The following is a 15,562-nucleotide window of genomic DNA, read 5'->3' as shown; positions in this document are numbered from 1 at the left end:
CCTCTAGTGGTTGTGCGTCTTATTTGCATATGTGTTTTATGGTTGAGTGAAGGTTACAGGGGCAAGAACTCCACCTGTGCAACATATGATGTAGTCTTTGCAGTCTTACAAGTTTAAGTGATCAGGTGATGATCTATGCAATATTTGTGCCATAATTCTCTGGAGAAATGTTGTGGAAAGTTTCTGAGAGATGTCAGAAGAGAGGGTCAACTCAAAACCGAGTGGCAATCATCAGTCTGCAGAGAGTGGAACACACATACACTACAAATTCTCAATTTTGTTTGTAAAGCACAGGTTTGCAAAAGCATGAAAAAATCGAATTCCTCCAAATTACCTCCACACTTCCACTTTTTGTCGTTTAACAACCTTGAAGGGATAGTTCACCCAAAAAGGAAAATTCTGTCATCATTTGTTCACCCTCGTGTAATTTCATACCTGTATAAAGTCCATAATGAACAAAGAGAAAGATGTTTGGAAGAATTTTAATAATTTTCAGTTCTGGGACATTAAATGGTAGTCAAATGGGCCCCAGAACTGTTTGTTTCCCAAAATTCTTCTAATTGTCTCATTTTGTGTTCAAAAGAACAAACATATATACAATTTCTTACTATGGTAGGGGATGATGTCCCAGAACTGAATCAACCCGTGGAATGCATCACTTGTTGCATCATTGAAATACTGATGTCAGGAGGTCATTTATAAATCACAGGAGGTCTCCGGATAATACTGATGCCCTGCGAAAACTGTGAATGGTGCTAATGTGTAACATAACGTTACGTCTCTAACCATATTCACTGAAGGGTCCAACTTTGCAAACTGCTATCCAATCTAAGTAGTAAGACTTCTTATAAAGTCTTCAATGCTGGACGACCATTAAAACCAAGCGTTTGCAGAGCTGGTCTCAAAACCTGGTAGAAAACAGCCTTTTACTTATTGATTTTGATGTATTTGGATGTAAAAACCATGCAAATGTCATAAGTAGAGCTCATATAACAGTATAAAACAATAAGGAAGCACAGTTCATCAGACCTTTAAGAAATGAAATGTGCAGTGTATAGGAAGGTCAGTAGAGATTGGTTCTAATGTGAATGTTTACTGTCTCGCTACATAAATGACGAATCATGTTTTTTATAATGATTGACAAATTCATAAAACAAGGTACTTAGACACTACACTATTTGTTCTTAAATTGTGAGATTTTGAGGGAAATGTCAGTTTGATTTTCATTTGACTTTAACCCATGTTAATATATATGTGCTTCTTATTATTCAGGGTCTTTAATATGTTTATGATGTGCTAAACAATAAAGGGCTCAGCATAGTCCGGGCAAATTGCGCTTTCGTTCTGCATTTGGGGTAAAACGAAGCTCGAAAACGTTGAGCGACGGTATAGTGTTTTCAAACAATCCAACACCCCTTTGTTTCTGGAGGCGGGGTTTACATGACGTATCCAACTCTGCACACGTGGCGAGTGATCATAGAGGTGTTTGAGTACATCGTACCATCTCTGCCACGAGAAATTGAAAAGCATTCATGCTGCTTAAATGTTTTTTTTTTTTTATGTAGACCTTATCTGACCTCACCTCAGCTTAATAAAATGACGCGTTATTTCCCACAGAACGGGTGGCACTAAATAACACACCCGCCTATAACGTAATGGCCATGGACCAATGGTGGCCAACCGGCCAACTAGTGAAACAAATTGTCGTTTGGACCAGATTTTGTTCGAAATGTTTTTCAATTTGTATCATGCTGAGTCCTTAGGTGTTTATGTTTGATTTTCAAAAATTATTTATATTTTACACATTTCTGCTGTGTTTTACCCTGTCATCTGGATTCTTCTATAAAAAGTCTGTTGAGATCCTGTTCTGTGATGTCCCTCTTTTCAAAATTCTATCATTGGTTAAGGTTAGCCAGTATTCTGTGATTGGTTTATCGCTTAGAGTGTATGTTGAGATGTTCTCCCATTACCCTGTGGTCAATATAACTTTTGGGATTCATGATGCCGCTAACGCAGGAACAAGTTGGTTGTAGTTCCAACGAGCTGTTCATTGTAACAATAAGTGTTCATCCTCAGGAGATGAGGCGTACACGTCCTACTACGGTGAGGATGAGTATCCAGTCACGAAGGTACTGCGGCCAGTGTATGTTGAGGTGCGCATTTTGGAGAGGACTGACCCGAATCTTGTCCTGATGTTGGGACACTGTTGGGCGACATCAGCCCCTAGTCCTCTCAGTCTACCCCAGTGGGATCTTCTAGTTGATGGGTGAATAGGATCCATGGGAAGCATTTGTCCAGATTGTGTGCTGTGAACGAGTCCTGACTGTCACTTCTGTTTTAGATGTCCTTACCAGGATGACCGTTACCTGACAGCACTGGTTCCTGAAGTTGGCTCGACTGGTCTTCAGTTCCCAACCCACTACAAGCGCTTTGTTGTGAAGATGTTCACGTTTGTGGATCCATCTTCACTGGCCCCTTTGCAGGAGACTGTATGATTTCCTCACAGCCGTTTTCGTATCCTCTAAATTGCCTTTTTGTATTTGTTGCTAAAGCTGCTCTCTTTGTTGGTCAGATCTATATTCACTGTAGTACCGCGGTGTGCCACACTGCTTCTGGTTCGTGTGAGCAGAGCTGTGCCAGGAAAAGTAGGTGTTTAACTTTGGTTTGTATACAACATCAAAAGACATCTGTTTCATCTGCCTCTCTTGTGTTCCAGGGAGGGCTGTTGCTGGAAAAAGGAGTGAAGAAACTGTGGTTTCCAGTGGAGGTGTTTTCTTTACGATGTAAATTCCATTGCTGATTTTAATAAAGTTATTAGACTACACCTGTTGTCAGCATTTGTTTACACCGTGCCATTTTCAGAGTTTTTCCCCCAAGGACAATTGCAGTGTTTTGAAAGTGCTGGTTTTAAAGGAAACCACAGAAGGTTGACTGTTCAGAGATGTGCTTGTAAACCTTGATATCTGATGATTTCTAGCTGTACAGACCAAAGATGCATTGACGCAAGCTTGTGCAACATTCATTAACGGTCTCGATTCCCTGTGACACTTAAAACCCTGATAGGTTTGAAATGCCATACATTGTTTTCTACCTTGGAACTGAAAATGAAGACCTGATAAGTGGAGTTTTTAGGGGAATGTGGGATGTCTAAACATTGAGAAAATGAACTTGTTCAATACAATTTTAGAGCTGCATTTGTTGATAAACGTTGACCCCAACATCAAGGTGAAGAAATGCTTCAGATAATGTTTTGACTAATTTCACTGCATTATGGCATTGGTATTAAACGCAACTGTACATTCACATACAATACCAACCTGGCATCAGCTCCACCACTTAAATTATTTCATTAATTCATTTTGTCCTTCTCTTTGGGAATAAAAACTTACATTTGGCAACTAATGTAAAACCGTTATCCAGAAATATTTACTTGTAATTTTGTAAACTATCAAATTGTTTGTACTGTACTTGAGCATAGCTGTTAAACATATTTTGTAGTTTTAATGTCTAGCTGTTGTGTGAAGTGGTTAAATCAGTTTTTTGCCGATCCCCAACAAGTTGGTAATGCACTTTAAATTTATGCATTTGGAAGTCGATCTCATCTAAAGCGACTAGCATTTCATTATACTATACAGCCCACGGGACAGAGAACCATGCAAAGCTAGCCCGCAAAAAAGTCGCAGCCGACATTTATGTACAATTTAACATGTTAAATATTATAAAACTAATGTAACATTAACATTGACCTTGCTTTGTTCTTAAATTGACTTGTTTGATATTGTGCTTTATTTTCAATTCATAGAATTTGAACACCAAGCATTAATATTGAGCTTCCAGCACTTTATTTACGTTTTTGTTTGTGTATATTTGCCCTTAAATGTTTTGCATTGATTACCGTCAAACATTAAATTTTGTTATGAAGGGAAAACAGAAAGTATTTCTGTTACTTAGTATTTTACAATAAAGATATTAAACAAAATAAGGAATGGATTCTGATATATCATACACTTTTCATTCATTGTGATTCTGTTCAGTTTTCTGGGACTCTTCACTTAGTCGAATGTAGGGAGACTGGCTTTTTTTTTGATACTGTATATGGGAATATGATGTTTAGGAAAAAAAACTGGCTACGGCTTAAGTAAAAGTAACTGTTTAAAACTAAACTGAAAAATATCTTAAATGGAAAAGACAAAAGCTGTAAATATGGGTAAGTAACAGCCTTACGTTTTACGGTTGATAGAAATGCAGTTGTTCATTTTGCGTTCATTATGACTCAATTTGTATCAACTGTAGCAAATACAAAGAGATTCCCAAAGAGCGGGCAGCAGCGAGCAAAGTTTGTAGGTGCTTTTCTGGCCATTTTTGTTTGCTTCTTTGCTGCATCCACTTACAAAAATAAAGTTGATACATATCAAAACATATCATGGAATATGATCATTACCACATATCAATGATTTTTGGCATGAAAAGAATCATCCCCTGCAATGTTTTGTTGACTAATGCAACAAATATTCCAGTGCTACTTTAGGACCGGTTATGTAGTCCAGGGTCACATTGTGAAGTGTTACCAAAATGTGTGTAGTAGTAACTGCCTGTTTTGGCAAAAAAAAAAAAAACAGTTGGCAGGTAGATTTTCCCAAATCACCGGACATTTGAATGTGCACCAAAACGTTCATATCACTATCCCCTTAAGATATTCGCAGAATAAAAAGTCCAGTACATTTAAGGCTCATAAAAAGGCATTGAAGTTCTTTTTACGTTGCAAAGGTGTATTCACTGAAAGCAGCCTTGCAAAAACAATTTGAAATTGGACACGGTGGTTGTCAATTGCTTTACTAAAACCAACTAAACAAAATTGATAAGCGAAAATCTAATAGCATGTGCATACCAAGTTCAACATTGTGTACAGTGGCACTAATTAATCTTCATGCTTCAGCAATGTCACTCAAGAAAGACTCTAGCTTCTATTAAAACACCACTTACCACATATGCATTGCAGTAACTGCTAGAGAAGCAATGTCATTAACATGGAGTTCTTCACAAACTACATGAGTCTTTGCTACAATGAATCTTAACTTGATCAAGTCAACATCATTGATTCTTGGAAACCAAGTCAACCAAATCTAATTCAGGGAAGACTTTGCAGTTTGTGAAGTTAAGATCACAAACAAAGTTCCACACTTAACCTCAGGGTATAGGGATGTTATTTTTGGGTAGGTACAGGCTTTTTGTACCTACCATGCATTTCCTAGCAAAAATCTGTAAAAGTGCTTTAACAAGTACTCTTTACAAGGTAAAAGGGCTTGGAGTGACAAATCGGAACCATAAAATGGAACACATGTAAATGAGATATGCAAGACTTCCTGAAGGACGACCACTTCTAGACCATGTATAAATCAGTTAAAAGGTTTTATTCATTACGTGACCTCATGGCCATTTCAAATTACAGTCGGGGAAAGCCAAATTCCTTCACATTCAGGGGCCCAACCGATGCTTGCTCCCAGCGTAGATCTATTCAGAACAGACAAGTAGTGAGAAACATCCAAGACCATAATCAGAATCACTTTTAGTTAGTCCGTGTGTTGGTAACCCATACCTCCAAGAATCTGATCGCTTGCATTACTGCTGCTACAGGTGGAGTCACAGCAGCCACACACCTGATCAGATTCATCCACAGACACCCAGCTGCCAAACAAAGACACATCCTCAATGATAAACATCAACCTACTGACCCAGTGAAGGCTATTTGGGGGCAACATACCCATTAGGGGAGAACGAGCAAGCCTTCTGCTCAGAATTTGTTGCAGTGGCTACAGGAACCGCCTTCAAAATGCATGTGATGTAGACCTGCAAGGACAAGAGGGTTCGTGTTTCCAAACAATGCACAAGAATGTACTCAAAACCAAGGCAAATACATACCAGCCCACTGTTAGCTTGCTGGAACCTGAAAGCCTCCAGCTGAAACTGCAGTTTATCAATTTGAGTTCGAGGCAGGTAGCGAGAGCTCGAGCCTGTGAACTTGGCATCAACCAGGCACCTGGTGAAGAAACGAGTTAAACAGTGGAATACTTCTAGGATAGGCTGGGTACATGTCTTACCCATTATTCTCAATGAAAGAGTATTTGGGAGCGGAGTTAACGTCAGGGGACACAGTGGCTACGCAACGGTCCACAAACACACGGAGAGGTACATGGTTGTACGTCTTCACAGAGGCCTCAATATTCACAGTGTCACCGAGGAAATACTGATTTGAAGGTCTCTCAAACTGCCACTCATCTGTTTCAAGGTAAAAAATTTGATAAGGTCTACAAAATTAGGTTGAAACTATTAAAAGCTACATAATACGTACCAGTCATAAGCTTGAGGGAGAAGACCAACTGCTCTTCTGCAACCTTCGTAGCTGCATATGGTAACCAAGTGGGCACCAGGACATTGCTGCTCACATTATGCATTCTGTAGATTATAGAAAAAGGTTGGTCACCGCAAGATCTTTCACTACACACATGAGAATGCATCCACCTTGAACCCAGAACCGTACCTTGGATAGTGACACTCAATACTGACCACAGCACCACTACTCCTGACAATAGGAACACCATTTGAAAACTCTTGGGGAGTATAGACAAGGGAGAAGATGTAAACAAGCTCATCTTCGGTCACCTAAAGAAACAAGAATGTTACTCAAGAATTATTCAAAACTAAAATCACTTTTGGTAAGAGGATCAGTCTTCTCACCGTTAACATGCTGCCACATCCATGCAGTTCTGATTCGAAGAGGAGAACTCTAGCATTGTTGTCCTGCCCTGTTGCTCCACAGCCTCCCAGTGCAAAACCAGAAGGCATTAGTAGTTGTCCAGTCCCAAAGAAGTCCTCCATCACTTCCACATACACAGAATTCTCACCGCACTGAGCCCCTACACTATTGGGAGACAAAGGGTTCCGCAGCTCAAAAGGAATCTCTGGCTGGACAGGTTCTTCCGGTAGGCTTGGAAAGGTCCACATCAGTTTTTCCATGGGACCCTGCAAAAGCTGTTTAGACTGAACACCAAGAGGATCTTGACCAGGCTTTCCACCAACCACACCAGGAGTCTGCATTGAAAACTGAGAAGGAAATCTCTGTGGCACAAGCATGGGGTTGTTGGTTTGGGGAGATGAAGGCATTCTGGTTTCACTCTGCTGAGGAACTTGCATTTGAGACCAAGGCCTAAATGTACTAGGTTTCTGTGTTTGAGCTGATCTTCCTCGCCATTGTGCATCAGTCAAGCCAAATGCAAGCACCAGCGCCAAACCAACTCCAGCTTGCCACAGCACCTTCATTGCTGTGCTTGAGTTTCCGTGAAGCATTACACGCCCAGCATAAACATTTATACATCTGGAAATCAGGATGGCTCCGCCCCTCTAGTGATTGTCGTAATGCTATTCCAGACTTGTTCATTAACCTATCCAGCTTGCAACAGGTGGATGTTGTTGGACATTTAGTACGCAGATGGAAACATACATACATAGCAAACATAGCTTACATACGATGTAGTAGAAGAAAACGGTACTTTGTCAGAGTCGTCAGTATTCATAAAAGAGAAGGCGAGAAATTCTCGGATGGCTCACTGGTGACGCCAAGATTCCGATGCACTCAGCGACAGATACTTCAGATACTTCTATATGACTTAGCCCACGGGACAGAATACCTGGCAGGACCGCAAAACAGTCTCAGCCGACTTTCATGTACATTACATTACATTTACATTTAGTCATTTAGCAGACGCTTTTATCCAAAGCGACTTTCAAGTGGGGTAGATAATGGAAGCAATTAGGACAGCATAAGTACAACAAAAGCATAAGTGCAATCAAAAAGAAGACTAGTCTCATATAGCCTAACACAGTATACGGAACCATTCATTCATACATTTTTTTGTAAAAAAAATTAGAGATTTTTTACCTTTATGTACAATTCAACATGTTGTTAATTATTGTAAAGCTAATGTAACATAAACATTTGCTCTTAAATTGACCGTGTTTTATGATGTGCCTTGATTTCAATTCATAGCATTACAAAGCATTAATCCAAATCAAATCCCTTTATTGTCACTCAACCATATACACAGGTGCAACCGTAGGTGAAAAGCTTGGGTGCAGTTCCAACCAACATGGCAGTATGACAGACATTTCTTGTACACATTTACAAAGTAAACATTTCTGTACAAGTTTTACACCAGAATACAACAAATGACACGTAATATACATAATAATCATACACAGCAGCAAATGTACACAATATGCTAAATAAATAGCAGCGAATGAAACACACAATGTGCGTAGTGTGCAGTGAATGATATGTATTGTGTATTAAAGTACGACAATGTATAAAGATGTGCGTGCTAGTGGGTGATAAAGTGCAGTGCTAATGAGTGGATTGTCAAGAGTTTAAGAGTCTGAATGCTTGGGGAAAGAAGCTGTCACGTAGTCTGCTGTTGCGGGCTCTGATGCTGCGGTATCTCTTTCCTGATGAAAGGAGTGAGAACAGACCGTGACTCGGGTGGCTAGTGTCTCTAGTAATCCTCCTGGCGTAAATCCTTCTGGTGTAAATGTTCTGGAGGGAGGGAAGCTCACCACCGACGGTGTGCCTGGCAGTTCGTACCACTTTCTGTAGGGCTTTCCGGTTGAGAGCGGTGCTGTTACCGTACCAGGCAGAGATGCAGCCAGTTAGGATACTCTCTATTGTGCCGGTGTAGAATCGAGTGAGGATGTGGCGATTCAGACCAAACTTCGTCAGCCGTCTCAGGAAGAAGAGACGTTGGTGAGCCTTCTTCAGCACGGCTTCGGTGTGAGTGGTCCATGTGAGCTCCTCTGTGATGTTGACACCAAGGAACTTGAAACTGTTGACTCGCTCCACTCTTGCCCCATTGATGGTGATAGGACTGTGTTCTCTGTCTCTCCTCCTAAAGACCACCACCAGTTCCTTGGTCTTACTGACGTTGAGAGATAGGTTGTGTTCATCACACCAACGTGACAGAGTCTGCACCTCTTCTCTGTAGGCTGTTTCATCAGCGTCAGTGATCAGACCTACCACCGTCGCGTGCTAATATTGAGCTTTCAGCAGTTAATTTACGTTTGGTTATTAAACGTATATTTGCCCTTGAAGTTATGATTGCTAAAATGTTTTTTGTAACTCACAGATAAACAAAATACATAATAATTATTCACAAGATCGTTCTTATCAGGTGGGTTTATCGAACACACTTTGGCGCAATTCAACTTTCTTATCACATTTCATAAACGAATAATAACAAAAAACAAATGAATCTTAAACCAATTGATTACTAAAATTAAAAAACTTTTATACCCGCTACCGAAAATCTTGAGAGTGAACAGAATTCACCCGGTTTATAGCTTCCAGCAGGTCTGGAGAACAATCATTGTTAATTGATCGAGGAAGAACAACAAATTCTGACTGCCGGTTTACAGAGTATATAAGACTAAACACACGACTCTTAGAGAGTCTACTTGTGGCAGGATGGCAGGAAGTACAGGGATGGTTTGTCTTTTGGCTATTTGTGCATGGTTTTGTGCTTTCTGTTATGCCGTGCCACAGTTTAGTAATTTTCCCCAGGAGCCTCAATCTCCAGTCTTCCATCAAACTGAACAACAGTTTTCTCAGAAGTTTCCACTTCAGAAGCCAGTGGTGCAGTCAGAAACTCTTGACAAGTGTGCTGTAGCTGATTATGAGCAGATCCAGTGTGGACAACCTGGTATCAGTGGTGCAGAGTGTGAAGCTATAAACTGCTGCTTTAATGGACAGCAGTGTTATTATGGAATGTCAGGTAGGGGTGTTAAATAAGTGAAATGTTTCTTACCAAGCTGATTACCTGAGAACTTTCTCTGTCTCTCGCTACAGTGACTGTCCAGTGTATAAGAGATGGTCAGTTTGTGCTGGTGGTGGCTAGAGATGTTACTTTGCCTCGGTTGAGTCTGGACACGGTCCGTCTGCTGGATGGAAAGGAAGCATCTTGTGGTGCTATTGGTTCCACGCCTTCCTTTGTCATATACCAGTTTCCAGTCACCGCCTGTGGCACCAGCATGACTGTGAGTTTGCTGATGATGATTTGGAACAGTCTGTCTGGAACAGACTTGATGTCAATCGTGTTTTTGCTTGCAGGAGGAAAATGGCTATGTGGTATATGACAACAGAATGACTTCATCCTATGAAGTGGGGATTGGACCTCTTGGCTCAATCACAAGGGACAGTCAATTTGAGTAGGTCATCTGTGTTTTCTCTCAGTACTGTGAATTCTTGAACGGATGGAAGAAGCTCACTGTTTGTTGTCTAGACTTCTCTTCCAGTGTAGATATTCTGCCACTGCTGTGGAAGCTCTGGTTGTTGAGGTCAACACCGTTCCAGCTCCTCCACCTGTAGCTGCTCCTGGACCCCTCAGGGTGGAGCTTAGACTGGCAAATGGCCAATGTGTCACTAAAGGATGTGCAGAAGGTAATGATGTGCTCGTCTTCAAAAAGTTGCTTCTCAAGAGGAGTGGTACTTTTGTTGCACTGGTCTCAAACTCTAGCTGGGACAGTAACAAGTGTTCATCCTCAGGAGATGAGGCGTACACGTCCTACTACGGTGAGGATGAGTATCCAGTCACGAAGGTACTGCGAGACCCAGTGTACGTTGAGGTGCGCATTTTGGAGAGGACTGACCCGAATCTTGTCCTGATGTTGGGACACTGTTGGGCGACATCAGCCCCTAGTCCTCTCAGTCTACCCCAGTGGGATCTTCTAGTTGATGGGTGAATAGGATCCATGGGAAGCATTTGTCCAGATTGTGTGCTGTGAACGAGTCCTGACTGTCACTTCTGTTTTAGATGTCCTTACCAGGATGACCGTTACCTGACAGCACTGGTTCCTGAAGTTGGCTCGACTGGTCTTCAGTTCCCAACCCACTACAAGCGCTTTGTTGTGAAGATGTTCACGTTTGTGGATCCATCTTCACTGGCCCCTTTGCAGGAGACTGTATGATTTCCTCACAGCCCTTTTCGTATCCTCTAAATTGCCTTTTTGTATTTGTTGCTAAAGCTGCTCTCTTTGTTGGTCAGATCTATGTTCACTGTAGTACCGCGGTGTGCCACACTGCTTCTGGTTCGTGTGAGCAGAGCTGTGCCAGGAAAAGTAGGTGTTTAACTTTGGTTTGTATACAACATCAAAAGACATCTGTTTCATCTGCCTCTCTTGTGTTCCAGGGAGGGCTGTTGCTGGAAAAAGGAGTGAAGAAACTGTGGTTTCCAGTGGAGGTGTTTTCTTTACGATGTAAATTCCATTGCTGATTTTAATAAAGTTATTAGACTACACCTGTTGTCAGCATTTGTTTACACCGTGCCATTTTCAGAGTTTTTCCCCCAAGGACAATTGCAGTGTTTTGAAAGTGCTGGTTTTAAAGGAAACCACAGAAGGTTGACTGTTCAGAGATGTGCTTGTAAACCTATATCTGATGATTTCTAGCTGTACAGACCAAAGATGCATTGACGCAAGCTTGTGCAACATTCATTAACGGTCTCGATTCCCTGTGACACTTAAAACCCTGATAGGTTTGAAATGCCATACATTTTGTTTTCTACCTTGGAACTGAAAATGAAGACCTGATAAGTGGAGTTTTTAGGGTATGTGGGATGTCTAAACATTGAGAAAATGAACTTGTTCAATACAATTTTAGAGCTGCATTTGTTGGTAAACGTTGACCCCAACATCAAGGTGAAGAAATGCTTCAGATAATGTTTTGACTAATTTCACTGCATTATGGCATTGGTATTAAACGCAACTGTACATTCACATACAATACCAACCTGGCATCAGCTCCACCACTTAAATTATTTCATTAATTCATTTTGTCCTTCTCTTTGGGAATAAAAACTTACATTTGGCAACTAATGTAAAACCGTTATCCAGAAATATTTACTTGTAATTTTGTAAACTATCAAATTGTTTGTACTGTACTTGAGCATAGCTGTTACACATATTTTGTAGTTTTAATGTCTAGCTGTTGTGTGAAGTGGTTAAATCAGTTTTTTGCCGATCCCCAACAAGTTGGTAATGCACTTTAAATTTATGCATTTGGAAGTCGCTTTCATCTAAAGCGACTAGCATTGCATTATACTATACAGCCCACGGGACAGAGAACCATGCAAAGCTAGCCCGCAAAAAAGTCGCAGCCGACATTTATGTACAATTTAACATGTTAAATATTATAAAACTAATGTAACATTAACATTGACCTTGCTTTGTTCTTAAATTGACTTGTTTTATATTGTGCTTTATTTTCAATTCACAGAATTTGAACACGAAGCATTAATATTGAGCTTCCAGCAGTTTATTTACGTTTTTGTTTGTGTATATTTGCCCTTAAATGTTTTGCATTGATTACCGTCAAACATTAAATTTTGTTATGAAGGGAAAACAAAGTATTTCTGTTACTTAGTATTTTACAATAAAGATATTAAACAACTGATATTAGATATTAAAGATATTAAACTGGCTACGGCTTAAGTAAAAGTAACTGTTTAAAACTAAACTGAAAAATATCTTAAATGGAAAAGACAAAAGCTGTAAATATGGGTAAGTAACAGCATTACGTTTTACGGTTGATAGAAATGCAGTTGTTCATTTTGCGTTCATTATGACTCAATTTGTATCAACTGTAGCAAATACAAAGAGATTCCCAAAGAGCGGGCAGCAGCGAGCAAAGTTTGTAGGTGCTTTTCCGGCCATCTTTGTTTGCTACTTTGCTGCATCCACTTACAAAAATAAAGTTGATACATATCAAAACATATCATGGAATATGATCATTACCACATATCAATGATTTTTGGCATGAAAAGAATCGTCCCCTGCAATGTTTTGTTGACTAATGCAACAAATATTCCAGTGCTATGTAGCGTTTTTAGCTGCTTGTTAAATTACGGATGAGTTTACTCATCAAATAAGATTGTCCACCAGATCTATCAAGATCAAACATGTATGAAATGAGTTGTTAAAACGTCAAATTCAGTCAAGGAATTAGTTTAGCTCAAAGGCAAATATGTATAATAATCGTCATTACACATACATATTTTACAATTCTGATTAGCAGTATAGTGATACAAATCCTATATGTATTCGTCCAGCAAATGCATCAATGATTTATACACTAACGTTATCTCATGACCATAAGTAACGTGACTTTACCAAACAAAATTTAAGAGCAGAGGTAGCATAGATCGAAACACAGTTTAAGTGACCAAGTTTGTGAGCGTGAACAAAGAGAACCCATCACAAATGCCTTTATGGGTTTTTATTAAACTCTACTCTACATGGTAAACAAAATGAAGACAAACAAATACATGAAACACAAATGCGCTAGGATGCGCAGAGAGAGAGAGAGAGAGAGAGAGTGAGAGGGCATGGCCGCGAGGCCGGTAAAACATGTCTGAAAACCATTAAAATCATCTTTAACAAAGAGGCACGATCTTAACGCAGCTAATCTATATTTAGAAACGGATACTTGCAATATTGTTGTTGGACCAATATCTGTATGCGCGTTGATGGAAATCTTGAATGGTTTCAGAATGCAGTCCTGTTGAAACGCTGAGTTTGGGTTCTGAGTCCAGAGTTCCATGGCCTTAACGGACTCCCCAGAGGGGAGTCCCTTGGAGTGTCTCCTCGTCCTCTTTCTTTTCCCTTCCGATTCCAAAAGTCAACTAAAAACATTGTTCGGTGATGGTGTTTTAAATGCATACCTGCCCTGCCCCCAGATGGTCTGCGGGCCAATGCCATGAAAGTGAAAAGGGGGCCTAAGAAAGATCCTTTGTTTCTCATGGCACCTCATTTGCATAGCTCTGACAGTTTGGTCAGTTTACGTTTAATACCTAAACTTAGTTATGGGTATAGTATGATGTGTGCTATGTTTTTTATAACATAGCTCATCATATAGGGAATTCAAAGATGTGTAGTTATATATGAAACATAAAAGGCATTGAACTGTGAACGTATGAATACGTCAAATGAACCCTGAATCAAAACTTGCATATCTAACAAATACAGAGTATATAAAATAGCACGAGCGACAACACACAACCTAGACATTTAGATACATTTACAGAGAAGAATAGTTTAAATCAAATAAGTCCCTATTTGTCAGAGAAGTTTCTCTGCTTGGTCTCAGATGGTAAGTTAGAGATGAGACACAGACTTAATTACTTACGCTTTGAAGTCTATGAGTCGTAAACATCCTACAGGGAAACCAAATGGTTATCACACTATCTTTGAGAGTTTAAACCCTAAAACCAGACCCCATGGAGCTAGGTCTGCTATGGTCTTTGAAGATGTGATCTTAATACCTAGACAAAAGGGAGTGAGAGGTTGAATGGCTTGATCCATACACTACATATCCCCCTTTCGGAAGAGGAAGTGCTAATGTAAACTTCAGCTGACGATGGATAGTTGGATCATGATGGCGGGATCACTGGAGGTTCCTATTGGTCCACAGGATCTCGACATACAGGCAGAGAATGCTCCCGAGTGGTCAGGCATTGTCTTTTTATTGGGTACCTTTCATCTTTTCGATCCTGCTTAGACATCAAGGGAGAGCACCCCTGCACCTGTTTGCTGGTTCTGGCAACAGGTTGGTTAGGGTGTGTCCTGTCTCCACAGAGATGCACTGCAGCAGTCATGGATGAAACAGCAGGTGGGATGGAATGTTGGCTTCCACACAAATGCCTGTAGTCCTGTGTCATGGGGAGGGGTGTTGTCTACATATCCCCAACCGTCTCAAGTAGCTGGGCAAAGTTATGATACCAAATCTTGTTACTCACTTCACTTTCCTGTTGTGAATCTTGCCGGGTGCAGCATGCTCTCTGGCCTTCACATGTTCTGCAGTGATTGCTGGGCAAAGGCTGGTGTCACACTCCGGGGTCTTTCATTGAAGTACTGGTGAGCGGTGTAGGACAAGGTTGGGGTCTCATTGCTGGCCCTGGCGATGTTGTGGTGGTGCCGTCTGAACTCAGGCTGTGGTAAGAGCCATGTTCTGCTGGTGCTTGGTTACCCTCCTTTCGTTCTGGTCACTCTGTCAGTTTAGACCAGTGTTAAGGCAGTGTTTGGCAAGTCCAGCTTTCAGATGGAACTACGTTCAGCAAGGGTAAATCAGGCATGTGGTGAAGCGCAGGTGCCATTTGGTGTGTACATGGCACCGTCTTGAGCGCTCGTTTACATGAGTGGGCAGTTCTTTTAACATTTCACGAACCTTGTAGGTGGTGTCCTGTGTAGCCCAGGATGCAGCTAGCTTGGGATGTAATGTCATGTGGTTCTGTGAGTGGGGCCACATAGTTGACATTAGTTCTGCATCATTGTCTTTGTGACGAGCAGCTGTAGCACTGGCCGTTGATGGCAGGTGCAGGGCGTGGTCCATCTCCTTGGACTGGTAATCCGCTGTCATGCTCTTCATAAAGACATTGTTCAAAATCTTTGGTAACTGTACTCACTTGTACAGTATGCATGCTGCAAAAAGCTGACTTATTCAGTAAAAAGGGGGTGTGGCTTCCAG

The 15,562-nt window shown here is 40.8% G+C and overlaps 3 protein-coding genes across 3 annotated transcripts; 2 read left to right on the top strand and 1 right to left on the bottom strand.

Moving 5' to 3' along the window:
• The first annotated feature begins 1,955 nt into the window (after window positions 1-1,955).
• Window positions 1,956-2,787, top strand: LOC130428120 (zona pellucida sperm-binding protein 4-like). The gene is made up of 5 exons (XM_056755985.1): window positions 1,956-2,022; window positions 2,077-2,266; window positions 2,342-2,489; window positions 2,573-2,645; window positions 2,717-2,787. The coding sequence occupies exons 1-5, from the start codon at window positions 1,956-1,958 to the stop codon at window positions 2,785-2,787; spliced, it is 549 nt and encodes a 182-aa protein (XP_056611963.1).
• Window positions 2,788-5,423: 2,636 nt separating this feature from the next.
• Window positions 5,424-7,344, bottom strand: LOC130428119 (zona pellucida sperm-binding protein 3-like). Its single transcript, XM_056755983.1, has 8 exons — window positions 6,736-7,344; window positions 6,539-6,660; window positions 6,350-6,453; window positions 6,099-6,276; window positions 5,920-6,037; window positions 5,762-5,847; window positions 5,597-5,685; window positions 5,424-5,511 (listed from the first exon to the last, which is right to left on the bottom strand). Exons 1-8 carry the CDS (start codon window positions 7,342-7,344, stop codon window positions 5,444-5,446), a joined length of 1,374 nt encoding a protein of 457 aa, XP_056611961.1. The 3' UTR covers window positions 5,424-5,443.
• A 2,167-nt stretch (window positions 7,345-9,511) lies between these two features.
• Window positions 9,512-11,302, top strand: LOC130428118 (zona pellucida sperm-binding protein 4-like). Its single transcript, XM_056755982.1, has 8 exons — window positions 9,512-9,818; window positions 9,893-10,080; window positions 10,154-10,251; window positions 10,326-10,483; window positions 10,589-10,781; window positions 10,857-11,004; window positions 11,088-11,160; window positions 11,232-11,302. The coding sequence occupies exons 1-8, from the start codon at window positions 9,512-9,514 to the stop codon at window positions 11,300-11,302; spliced, it is 1,236 nt and encodes a 411-aa protein (XP_056611960.1).
• The last annotated feature ends 4,260 nt before the right edge of the window (window positions 11,303-15,562 follow it).

Source organism: Triplophysa dalaica, chromosome 9 (assembly GCF_015846415.1).
Source record: "Triplophysa dalaica isolate WHDGS20190420 chromosome 9, ASM1584641v1, whole genome shotgun sequence".
Lineage (NCBI taxonomy): Eukaryota > Metazoa > Chordata > Actinopteri > Cypriniformes > Nemacheilidae > Triplophysa > Triplophysa dalaica.
This window is presented reverse-complemented; position numbering and strand designations above follow the sequence as displayed.